A 12,678-nucleotide genomic window follows, 5' to 3' on the forward strand; every position below is an offset into this window, starting at 1 on the left:
CATGATCAGGCCCAAACAAAGGATATGGACAATGGAAACAACTGGGCAAGCGCAGGAGCCCACCCAATAGAGCCTGAAATGCAAGAGATCATGCAATGTGTACTGCAGGACTCCGAAGGATTTGATTGTGAAACTAAGCAGACATTCCTCGCCGTTGCCAAGAGCTTCTACTACTCTGCCTACTGTTCTCCTGCAGCCTTTGATCTTCATATCGCAGAGGTACTCTTTGAAAGAGTAGCTTAATCTTATTTTGTAGTTTCAATATCACAAAATGCATAGAAGACGTTAATAAGTTAAAGAAAATGTTACAGAGCTTAAATGGTTGTAATATATAATTACTGTAGCCCTCATAAGCATGTAAAGGCGTTTCCACCAATTTAGTAGAACAAACTGATAAAGCACTTCAGTCATATTCGAGTTCATGAGGGGTACCATATCTTTTGAGGGGAATGTTGGATTTCTTTTGGAAATCCAGAGATATTGCTTTCCTCATATCTGAATATGGCAGACAAGAACCCAGAAGAACATGAGAATCATTGTAAGAGCTGTTAGATTTGCGCATCTGAATGTGAACAACAATGGTAAATCCAAAAGAACCCAAATAAAGGAATAATCCCTTTAGTTGCTCACAACATTGGCCGTGCAGATGACCAGTTATTTCAGATGTCCAATGTTAGCATATCTAATCATTAGATCAAGATAATATAGTTTCCGCAAGCTTCTTGCATCGAAATTTTGGGTGGGAGACCATAGCAGATCATTCCTCCTCTTACGTCATTATCTTGTAGAAAATCAAGAGATCAAAGAACCAAGCTTTGATTCCCTTGCTCACTCAAAAGAATTAAAGCAAGAAGCAACACCCACAAAACCAAGCCACACAAAGGAAGAGAGAGAGAGAGAAAATTTTCTTCTTGAATAATTTATTCAAAACTATTACACTCACGTCACAGTGTGAATCGTTTTCTCAATTCTCTACTACTTGCTGTTCGTCTTTCTCTTCTACTTATATAGCGTAAAACATAATTTACAAGTCACTAACATAAAAGGGCCCCGCTCCTTTCTATTAGAAAGTGCACAGTCCATATCTGATGATCAATCACGAGTAAAATACAAGGCACTAGCACAAAAGAGCCCCACTTGTAATTAGATATGTTTATCCAAAAGGCAACTATAAATCTCGCCAAATGTTGTTGAGTACACATTGATCAAATTATCATGGATTCCATTAAGCCTTATTTACACATTGATCAAAAGCTAAACCATTGATTTTTATAGAAAGAGATCCGTATATATGTCTGGGCCTAATCTGGATTTTAAGGAAATGAATAAAATACCATGAGAGTAAATTTTTAAGCTTGCAAATACCGTAGATCGGATGCAACAAATGTTAGCTTGTTTGAAAACTTAATCTTTAAATAGGGATATTTTCACCATTTTTCATTCCTTTTTAATCGAGGGGGAATATGTTTTAGAAGTCTTTTCCAAAGTTTGCTCTCTCTCTCTCTCTCTCTCTCTCTCTCTCTAGTGGATAGGAAGAAAGAAGATTACCAAACCCAAACCCATAATACCTTCAACCAATTAACAAATTTACGGTTTTGCAAAGCTGTAATGGAAGAAGGGGAGAAGTAAAGTTGCGTCAAAACTAAATTTTGAGAATTGCAATTCATTCATAAAAAAGTCCCATACACCATTTTTTTAAATAAGAATTATCATCCTATGAAGTGGGCTCCACTGTACTTTTTAAAAAATAAGGACTTCACTGGCACACACACATATAGAAAGATACCGGCTTTAGACTCCTTGTAAAAGTAGGTTTTCTTATAGACTTTCAAAACTTTCCAAACATGAGAGTTATATTTGCTAAAAAAAAGTACGGTAATTATAAAAGATAATCTTTCAAATAGTAAGGTTTCCTATGAATCCTTTTCGCCTTTATTTTTTTGAATAAGACTCTTTGCACCAAAAGATGTGGCATCACACATACATTCATACTCTCTCTCTCCAACTGTTACAAATTGTAAATGAAGATCCCATCAAATATTTCCTCGAGACAGACTTCTTATTGTTTCGAGCTGTTTTAAGATCACTTGCCTGAGAATGGTAATCAAATGCAACCTTATGGAAGAATCAGCAGTCCTACATTTGAGGAGGATGCAGCAATACAAGATATTCTTTGCATTAACTTGACTACTTCCTTGTATGAAATTCTAAGGGGGGTGTTCAGAAGCGTTGCTTTTGCTTTCGCTGAAAATTTTAAGTTCATTAAAAGCTTAAAATAGCTGAAGTTTTCCCTAAAATGGTTTTACCTTTTTATTGGATGGCCTCCTACTTTTATAATGATATAGTTTTATGCTGCTTGAATGATATCTTTTATTTTCCTAAAATTTTTATTTATGTTGTTTGGATGAGAAACATACCTTTTTCTATAATTGAGATTGATGAGGTAATGATGGCGGAAAAGTGGAGAAGGATAGCAACACCTGAGCTAGGTGTAAAGCTAAAAAGAGAAGACAAACAAGGTTGAATGACTACTGTCAGCGGAGGAGTGACATTAAAGTAAGGGAGTTCTTGGTATAGTTGTTCTTGAATAATTTTGAATTACCGATCCCCCGACAAAAAATGCAAGCAAGATGTCTTGTTACAATAAACCTATCCAGGATTTAATTGGGTCCAAACCTAATGGAAAAAATCTGTACTTGACAGCGCGCCTAAGGCGTGTGACACGCATAAATAACCATTTTTATGACAAGAAAGTCCTTAGTTTTTTTTTTCAAAAAAGCAACAAAATTTTGTATAATTTGGTACAAGTATGTTTGGGACAATCCTAAAACAAACATGTCTTCCTGTCATTTTCCGTTAGTGTGTAGATAACTTATCTACACTTGTGTGTAGAAACCGTTTTCTCTTATTGTAAAGGATATTTAGGTGGAATTATGTAGTGACTAATCAGGACGTGACAATATTAGGGTCAATGACTAGGCAATCATAAACCAAAACATGTTTTCATATCGTTTTTCGTTACGGAAAAATGCTGAAGGACACAATTATTGTGTCCTTTTTTCAAGATCTCTGGCTTAAAGATCTTTGACTTCCCGCCTCTACGAAAAAGTGCTATAGGATAACATGTCTTCATATCGTTTTTCATTACGGAAAAATGCTAAAGGACACAATTACTGTGTCCTTTTTTCAAGATTTCTGGCTTAAAGATCTTTGACTTCCTTCCTCCTTGACTATGATTGTTCTCTTTTGTTGATAGTTTTTCTTGACTTCCTGCCTCTACGAAAAAATGCTATCGCTCTGTTTGGTTGCTTGTAGATGGCTGGGAGAATAGGAGAAAAATAAGTCAAAGAGAATTAGACAAGAATGGAAGAGAATGGAAGATGGGGAGAATATTAGGAGGGAGATTTGCGAGTAGTGTTTGGTTGCGCGAGGAAATTAGCGGAAGATGTAGGGTGTCATTATCAAAATATAGGTGGAAGAGCGAGAAAAGTAAGAGAGAGAAAGAGAGAAAAAGAATAAGACAAGAATTTCTCCTAATTCCCCCAACAAATTTCTCCATTTTGGTCAAAAAAGGAGAGAAGATTATGGGGGGAACATCTCAGCCACGTAGGTGCCACCTAGGATAAAAACCAATCATGATGTCTAGAAGTTGTCTAGTGGTCAAATGTGTAAATGACAACCAAACATGCTTTGGGGAGATCTCTGGGAGATCTCATGCATTTGAAACTCCTACAATCCCACTAAAACAAGCAATGCATAAAGGATAATATTTTTTTAATTGTTGATTTCTTCCTAATTTGGGCGTTATCTTCTACTCAACTGTGTAATATTGATTTCTGATCTCTATATTTTCAAATATATCTTCCTTATGAAAAATAGTTTTTTTCTAAAATAAGTTAGTGGATGTTTGTATTATCTAAAATATTTTTTCATCATACATGCAACCATAAAAAATAGACCAAATGCTCTTTGGGTAGAATATTTAAACAAATGCATCCAGAATCCAACCAAGCTGCTCTAACAATCATAGAAGGTATATTCAATCAATCAAATAAATATGTAAATATGTATATGATCCACCTATAATATAGAATGAAGGCAATATCTAAGATTGAGGAAATAAGCATTCAATCACTTTGCTTTAAAAAAAAAAAGATGAGGGAAAACATTTTAAAAGGAATGGAAAAAAAAAAAAACATGAAATTGACCAAAATCCAGTAAAGGCTTCAAATTCATGAATACACTTCTTCTCCAGCTGAATTGAGATGAAATGATGCGGATAAGAAGCATTGAAAAGTAAAAGGGTCATTTCATTGGAATAGAAGGAAATCTCATAGAGACATTTCTTCAAGCACATGGTTTGCAAAAATGCAAAGTAGTGGTAAAAGAGAGCTACGATGCCATGTTTGGGAGGGAAAATAAATGAAAATGATAGAGAAACATCTAAAAGATCAATCGCCCCATGAAAGACAATCAGTTTTTCATTTCAACAATTTATAAGGAAATGACATGGTTATGCCTTATTTAATGGGATTTCATTATAAATTGAAGGTCCCTTTAAATAAAACTTGAACTGGGGTGGTTCAATTTACCTTTTTGGAAAGAGGAAGAGTAAAAAACATTTAAAAAAAAAATCTAGTTCTTCAAGGAACTGCAAAATTATGAAACCCTTGCTACGGATACAAAAGCATATCAAAAAATCGTAACGGAAATTGTTATAGGGGATATTACCTTTCGAAAAGTTTGTGAGTTGAGGGGTTTGATCTAACTGAAATGCCAAATAACTCGCCGTGGGGAAAATTCTCGCGCAAAATCAACACGGACGAAAACTTGATTAATGCTAATCCAAACAAAATCCTTGATAGAGATGTATGCATGCGGTTTATAAGAAAATAATAGGAAAGAAATTAAAAAAAAAACAGATGAATGGTGATTGGAATGCGTGTAGATTTTATTTGCAGTTTTTTTCTTAATTGTCATATTTTACTACATTGTTTTGGTATTTTTTCCGCAATTTTTAAACTTTGCTTCCATTTTTGTCCTTAATTTTTCATTTTAAACTTGGTATTCGGCCGATCTTTTTTGCTAGATTTATTGCTAGCCACCTTTGCACAGCACAAATAGTACTTGGGCCAATCTTTGCACCTCGAAGTAAGCACCAGCGAGTTGTAGCCTCGGCACTGGTGGCTAGCAAATTCATACAAAAAAAAAAATATTTCTAAAAAAATCCGGTTATGGAGGGGGTGCCACGTGGCAGCACTATGGTTACAAAAAAAAAATTCTAAAAAAATCCGGTTATAGAGGGGGTGACACGTGGCAGCACTACGGTTATAGGATTCACTTTTTAATTATTTGTTTTTTTTTTGTTTTTGCTGTTTAATTCTGTTTATTCTTTTTTTCCTCCTTACTATGTTTTTAGAATTATCTCTATTATACTATAATAGATAACTCCAAAATTATAGCATGGTTAAAATTATAGGGTAGTGGAGAAATCGCGGTAGGATTAAAACTATTCGTATCCTTAAAAAATGGATATTGAAACTAAAAAATACTAAAAACTTAGATAAGCAGGAAGGAATTACCAAAGAAGCCCAAGAAGCAGAAAATCCTGGATTATACAATTTATGATTATAAAATTTGCCTATATTAACGCCTCTTTAGAGATGAAAAAATAAATTGAATCTGGTTTAAAGTAAGTGAGAAAAAATATAAGGACATAATTGTAGCAGCTTAATTCCAAACAAAGGAAAACATAGTTTATATGAGCATATTAAAGGAGAATAGTTGCCATCTATTAATCAAGTATAAAGGTGATGTTAAATACACAATATAATTATAGATGTGTATATAAATCTGTTCCAAATCTTATATGGAAGGCTTTGGGGTGTCACTCTGAAAGCTTATTCGCCTTCTACTTTGTGTCAAAATATAAGACCTAATTGTAATAACAAATTTGTAATTAAAAAATAAAAGGAAGAAAAGACAGAATTATCAAAACAGAATAAAAGTAAATAAGTAAAAAATTGTAAAACAACAACAGTAATTAAGTAGATTATTTTTAACATTAGAGTTCCTTAAAGCAAAGAAAAGAAGTAATCATTCTCTTGGAATAACATAATCAGTTCATGAGAAATTATTAACACCATAGTTTCTTAAACCCAAAAAAGAAGTAATCATTTTGATGACATGAATCCAATTCTGACTTTGTTTGAACTTCGCATTCTAGTCATTCTTTTGAATCCCTGCAAGAGTGAATGTTTTTTCGTTAGCATACATTTTTTTATTCAATTAATTTTTTATATATAGATATAGTTTTAACCTTGTGAATAATTTTCTTGCAGGAGTTTTCCTTGGAGGAGTTTCATTGAAAATTTGAGCATCTGCTTCTGTATTTGCTCATTCCGTCGGTTCTTCATCTTCCAAAGTTCTTTTTTTTGGCAATAATTTTGTCTTCTGCATAAGAAATTCTGCTTTGATGTTGTGAAATTGAATGCGGTCACCTTTAATTGAAATAGATATGTTATGCCTAATAACTTTTCAATTGCAGGCGGCATAATTTCTTTATCTTCATCTTGTAATGTAATAAAGTTAGTTACTTTCTTCATTAAAATAAATGAGACATAATGAAAAATAAATTGTAAAAATTTGTAAAATCTCGTTTAAAGTACTTTAATTAAGTTGGGTACCTTTTTCTCAGGAATGCTAATCTGTGTAACGGGTTGCTGGATTATATCTTCTGCTTCCTTATCAAATATCACAAAATTTGTTGATGCTGTGTGGTCTTCAACCTCTAATTGCAGCCTATACGTGTAAAGTTTTAAATTGAACATATTGAACATAAAATATTTTTTAAACTTTATTAATAATAAATTTTTTGCCAGAGTTACCTTTTTTGTGGGAAGTTAACTTTCTTCTCGCATGTAAGACGCCAATAATATGAGCTTAAAGGATCACATTTCTTGCTACAGTCGTTGCACGAGAGATAGTACCATCGATAATGCGAGTCAACTTTTATGATTGTTGCTTCACAGAAAAAAGCAGAATCCTGTAATTTTCGATGTTATTTTATTTTGATGGTATTTTTATATATTATTCTAGTAACGAATTTTTTAACAATATTTTGTCTAACCTTTTGCTTGCTTTCTTTGACGAAATCTAAGATCTGTTGCACCATTCTTTTGTTTTTTTCAACCAATTCTCTATCAGCAGCTAATGATTTCCTTGGTAGCTCAATTGATTGGAGAATCTCTTTTGCATCCGTAACACTATGCAACATGCAATTGTTAATTTTATTTCTAAATAATTTTTTTTAATAATTTTCAATACATACCTTTTTTTGAAATCTAGTACTTCTGGAATTCCCAAGTTTACGTAAAACTTTGTAGCATTTGTTGAAGAGAGCGATAGATTTCCTGCATAATTAATGTATGAATCATTTTTATAATATATTTAAAAAGAATAATTTCATAATATTATTGTGATATCGGAATTAGATTATAGTTACGTACCGAGATATGTCTTCACAGTAGTTGAAGTTATAATAAGAATGACAGGCTAAAAAATATGTAAGCAATCATTTTTGTTTATCTCTTCTGCCAATTGTCCCCACAATGTTATTCAGATTTTTTTATGCAATTTTTTTAAAAAAAAATTATTCAAATATATATTCTTATACTGTTAGTATCAATTTTCAAAATGTAATACATTGTCATTATTTTTAACCTTTTGTCTTGAAGCTCAATTACTCTTTTATTCACCTTCTTCCCTTTCGCCTGTGTTTCCTCAATGGCAGAAATTGCAGTGATTTGTCCAATTACATCTGACGATAGTATATTTAATTTTTTTTTATCAAATGTTATAACAAAAAATAAGGTAGCATATAGTGAAGGAAATTTATTTTACCTGTGAGGAACTTGTTATTATTCACTCGGTTGTATAGAATACTAAAAGGTATTAATTCGAATCTGTGCTCTCCAATCTCATCACTTTCAGTCATTTTCTCTTTAACAAAAGTGATTTCATGAAAGTTTATCATATATTTGTCTGAAACAATTCTGTATTCATTTTTGCTGTCAACTACAATGAAATTCTTTATCACATACACATGTCCTTCTTCAAGCAATGCTCTAAATTGATGAGTGGACTTCTTTTTAATTGATGCTTGAATATGCTCCCCCTTGATAGACATAAATGTAGATTTTTTTAAAATGTACAATGTAGTAGTTTTTTATAAGAATAAACAATTATAATATTAATTGTCAAGTAAACAATGGGTGACGAATACTTCTTCATCAAGTAGAATTAGTTCGAGACTAATGAGTTCATTATTTGACTTAATGTTAACAGCATCCCACATTCTTGTTATTCTAACATGTATTTGCCAATCTTGTTTGTCCTTGTGGAGTTCTTTCAGTAAATGACGTCCCCCTGTCATCTTTAGAGATCAAAATCTGAAAGGGAAAAAAATTAATTAGTAGAAGATCTTGTGTCATTTTTAGATTTTATTTTTAATAACTTTATTTTTTTATTGACTGACTTGTATGTAAGTTGTTAAAAACTTCTTTATATACAATATTTTTTGTGTACTCATTTTCGTAGCCATCAATTTTTTCTATCAATATCTTCAGACCATCAGGAGATGTCACTCGGGAGATAGCAACATATAGTTGCCCATGAGTGAAAACAGGCTTTGGCAGATATAGACCAACTTGTTTAATAGTTTGGCCCTGACTTTTGTTAATTGTCATTGCATAACAAACTCTGACTGGAAACCTTCTTCGCCTCAAAACGAAGGGCCACTTCGATTCAATAGATGTTAATATGACCCTGGGAATGAGAACTTTTGTTCCAATATTTTTTCCAGTGATTATTCTTCCTTCGATAATCCAAGTGGCTAACTAGTTACTATTAGTCGTGTGCCATTGCACAATCCTGCATTTTGATTGATGTTTCTCAAAAGCATGATAGGATTTCCAACTTTCAGCTGAAGAACGTGATTTGGTAATCCCGGAAACTGTAATGTATTAAAAAACTCTACCGGATAAATCATGTTCTGATCAACGACATTTGACAAAGCTTTACATATTGAGTCTGAGCTAAGATATGAATGTTGTTCCCCAACAACGAATTGCATCACGTATGAGTTTATTTCATCGACTGCATGATTTTTTGGAGTCAATATTGCTCTTTCTTGAAGATAATGCGCATGTTTGTAACTATTGTGGAACGATGGATATGTGATGGATACTATTTTACCTATGGGGTTATCTCCACCACGTATAAGAAGATGACTTGGAATTTTAATCCACGAAGGTTCGCCATCTTCTTCTCTTGATATTGATTCAATCTTGCCATCTCCGATATCTAAAACCCATTTGCTGAATTCTGATAATGAATTAGATGTACTGCTGTCGGGTGAACATGGATTCAATCTCATATTTGTTTTTAAATTGAAGACCTTGCAATGGTCCCATAAGTAGTAATTATTTATAGAAGCAAGCACAACTTCATGTCTTCCTCCTTTTGGAACAACGGGAAGAATCTGTCTGAAATCTCCACCAAGCAGTACAGTCTTTCCTCCAAATGGCTTGTCGCTTGAATTAAGATCATCAAACCTTAATATGTCTTTTAAAGTTTTGTCGACTGCCTCGAAAGCATGCCGGTGGTGCATCGGTGCTTCATCACATATAATGAACGATGCCCGTGTTATCAATTCCGCAAGTTGGGTACCTTGATTAATGCCGCACGTGGAGTTTTCTTCAGGATTGATTAGAATTTCGACTCTTGAATGAGCAGTCCATCCTTCTTGTAAAATGAGAGCCGCTATTCCAGATGATGCCATAGCCAAAACAATTTTGCCTTCCGAACGCAATCTTGCAATTAAGGTTCTATACATATTTTTCCTGTCCCTCCATGGCCGTAAACAAAAAACAGTCCTCCTTCTTTTTCAGTAACTGCTATTACTAAAGAATCATATATATTTCTTTGGTCTGAGTTAAGTCCGCTGTATAACTCGTCGTGCTCTATCCTGAACGGTTCCCTGTCATACGATGTTTCTTCTCTTATGAGTCGATTATTCAGTTGGCTGAGTAGTGTTGCATTAGGTAGTGGGAGTGGCTTAAAATCTATCAAAGACTTGCCATTTCGCATGAGGATGTTTTCAATCTCAAACAAAGTGTAACTTTGTATTTGATATTCATTTAACTCTAGTTGTGCATGGCCAAATGCATGTCGTTGGCGGTACTGAATATCATCAGATAGCAGCTGCCAATTTCTTTCCCACAGCTCAAATGGATTAGCGATTTCATAAAAGAGTAAAAGAGTCACAAATACTTCTCTTAGTTGTCCTGCCGTTGCCCATTGTGATGCCTCATTAATTGCATCATGCCACTCCTTGTCGCCATCTAAAAGTCCAAGGGAAAAGCATGTTGATTTAAATGTTGGATGTATTACACCGTTGACTGTTCTATCTCTTCATAGCTTCGTGGGCCTTTAACAATATTTAACAACATCCTCAAATAGAACCTTTCCCCAGAACTCGGATGTGCATAAACTATCCTTCCTATGCACTTCCCTTTTTTCCTTTGTTGCCACATCTTATCTTTTTTATTATATACAAATTTTGTGGGGAATTCAGCAAAGGTCAGATTTTGAGCACCTTCCTCAACGCTATTTGTATGCATCCATTGAGTGAACATTGTTGTTTCAACATCTTCCTTGTTCAGAACTTGGTTGATGGGTTCAGAATCTCTAAAAGTAATGCATTGCTCATCAGGAAGGTGGAACGCCATTCTTTCAATCGCAGGTGTTCGGTGTTGAATATCAAATTGAAATATTCTCCAGCATGCTTCACATGCCGAGACATAACGACAGTCTAGATAACTTTTGATTTCATCAATTCTTTGAATTTCTCTATTATCATTTCCACGATTTCTAGAAATGTCCTCTTCAACTATCATTGTTGTCCTGTCAGGTCCTTTATTGATGTACTTGAAAAGATATTTTATCGCTCTTGACCTGTTGCACCACTCAATATTTATGTGAGATTGATATTTTACAATCAAATCAACATTGTGAGGTGCTACATATCTATTGTCCAGTTTTATCTCTCCCTTTTGTACAAATCTATCATTATCTCTTCTTCTGTAAATTGGAAACCTGCCTTCAGATAGTGTTGTCTCAGTGTAAAAAAATTTTGGAAATTTTTTGCTGCAATAATTTCCTCCGTTCATGCAAGGTGCTTTGTTGTTTGCTGCCCCACATGGTCCATGCATCATATATTCTGCAACTGCTGCGTATGCGGTATAATCACTTGTCTCATCTGGTATTTCTGCTGATATGATCTTGTCAATTTTAGATGATGTTGGATACTTATCTGATTGATGAAGCCAAAGTAATATATGCGTGTGTGGCAGGCCTCTTTTCTGGAACTCAATAGTGTAGACAGCTGAAAGTTAAAAAAGCATGTTATATATTTTGTTATTATCTGTAAAATTATGTTTAAAAAATTTGTCATAAACTTCTAAATACACACCTGCTATGACTCTTCCAAAATGTTGTAATTTTATAAGATCTCTCATTAATTGATCGAGCTTAATCTTAAAAACTCTTGATTCAATGTCTGGTCTATCAGTTGGTTTTTGTAAAGGAATTTGATCAACAAACTTCTGAATTTCATGCCACTTTGGATTTGCTGTGAATGTTATAAATAGATCAGGATTTTCTGCCCATCTACAAATAGCCATTGCATCTTGATAATTCTGTACCATATATCTTGGGCTTCCTGTAAATGATGATGGCAAAATAATTCTTCTTCCCACTGAAGATGGAGTCGTGTCACCTCTCACGACTGCATCACGTAAACCTTTATACAAGTCTGCTCTTAATTGTGGTTGGATATTACGGATCCAGGGTAATCGTTCCTCTTCAATAGCTGTAAAAGCGTCGACTAAAAACTGTTGGAATAGACTCCCACCACGAATAATTGTTTGGCTCTCACTTTCTCTCTGTTGAATTCTGTACGCATAATATTCTCTCATTGTCACACAATGTCTCTTCATTTGCCTTCTTCCCTTGTTACATTTATATGGTATTCCTAGATGGTAGCCATCTTCTCCATAAGGAAAAAGAATTGGGTACTGCATTGCCATGAAACTTGGATTCAAATCACTGATACGTTGCAGGCCATCACTTCTGTGCTCTACTATAACATCTCTTTCAACATTTGTCTCACTCAAGTCGCTAACAATAAGTGCAGCTACTTCAGAAGTAGTTCGCATATTATACTGTCTTGCATCTCTGCCACGGTTCCCAATAAGCCTTATATGAACCTTACGTAAGTCGGATTCCTTGACACGGTCTCTTGCCATACGGAAAACCTTTGTAAATTGATTGTAATTATCGAACATATTTCACAATCCTTCAACAATTGTAGCATCTAAGATGTCATACCTATTATTGTCCTTGCTAATTGCTCTTATTCTATTGGAAACCTCGTTCTCTGTGTCATATATATAGAGCTGAGTAAATTTAGGCATTTTTCCTGCCTCCGGTAACAACGATCCTATTTGATGATGGTTTTGTCCATTTATTCGAAACACATATGGACCTCTTCCTTCGTTGATACGTTTATCAATGTTGCCTCCCATCGGTGTAAATGCAAAAATAGAATTGTAACTT

General features: G+C 34.0%; 4 protein-coding genes across 5 annotated transcripts in view; 1 reads left to right on the forward strand and 3 right to left on the reverse strand.

Moving 5' to 3' along the window:
* The window catches only part of LOC143873683 (ent-copalyl diphosphate synthase 1-like), a 40,119-nt gene extending 39,692 nt beyond the window's left edge, over positions 1-427 (forward strand). The window contains exon 16 of one of the 2 annotated variants that reach the window (XM_077376830.1): positions 10-427. In XM_077376830.1, coding sequence (XP_077232945.1) covers positions 10-243 — 234 coding nt within the window. In that variant the 3' untranslated portion in view covers positions 244-427. The remainder of the gene's footprint in view (positions 1-9) is intronic. The other variant, XM_077376831.1, reaches the window with a different exon arrangement.
* On the reverse strand, positions 404-8,747 carry LOC143891960 (replication protein A 70 kDa DNA-binding subunit B-like). The gene is made up of 9 exons (XM_077396447.1): positions 8,537-8,747; positions 8,285-8,427; positions 7,903-8,176; positions 7,676-7,819; positions 7,331-7,412; positions 7,130-7,265; positions 6,888-7,045; positions 6,687-6,801; positions 404-562 (listed from the first exon to the last, which is right to left on the reverse strand). The coding sequence occupies exons 1-9, from the start codon at positions 8,745-8,747 to the stop codon at positions 404-406; spliced, it is 1,422 nt and encodes a 473-aa protein (XP_077252562.1).
* Positions 8,748-8,893: 146 nt separating this feature from the next.
* LOC143891966 (uncharacterized) lies at positions 8,894-9,841 on the reverse strand. The gene has a single exon (XM_077396454.1). It carries the CDS (start codon positions 9,839-9,841, stop codon positions 8,894-8,896), a length of 948 nt encoding a protein of 315 aa, XP_077252569.1.
* Positions 9,842-10,448: 607 nt separating this feature from the next.
* Positions 10,449-12,407, reverse strand: LOC143891975 (uncharacterized). The gene is made up of 2 exons (XM_077396461.1): positions 11,534-12,407; positions 10,449-11,446 (listed from the first exon to the last, which is right to left on the reverse strand). Exons 1-2 carry the CDS (start codon positions 12,405-12,407, stop codon positions 10,449-10,451), a joined length of 1,872 nt encoding a protein of 623 aa, XP_077252576.1.
* Positions 12,408-12,678: the final 271 nt, after the last annotated feature.

Source organism: Tasmannia lanceolata, unplaced genomic scaffold (assembly GCF_043159265.1).
Source record: "Tasmannia lanceolata isolate RefF3 unplaced genomic scaffold, GAP_Taslan_0.1 ptg000002l, whole genome shotgun sequence".
NCBI lineage: Eukaryota > Viridiplantae > Streptophyta > Magnoliopsida > Canellales > Winteraceae > Tasmannia > Tasmannia lanceolata.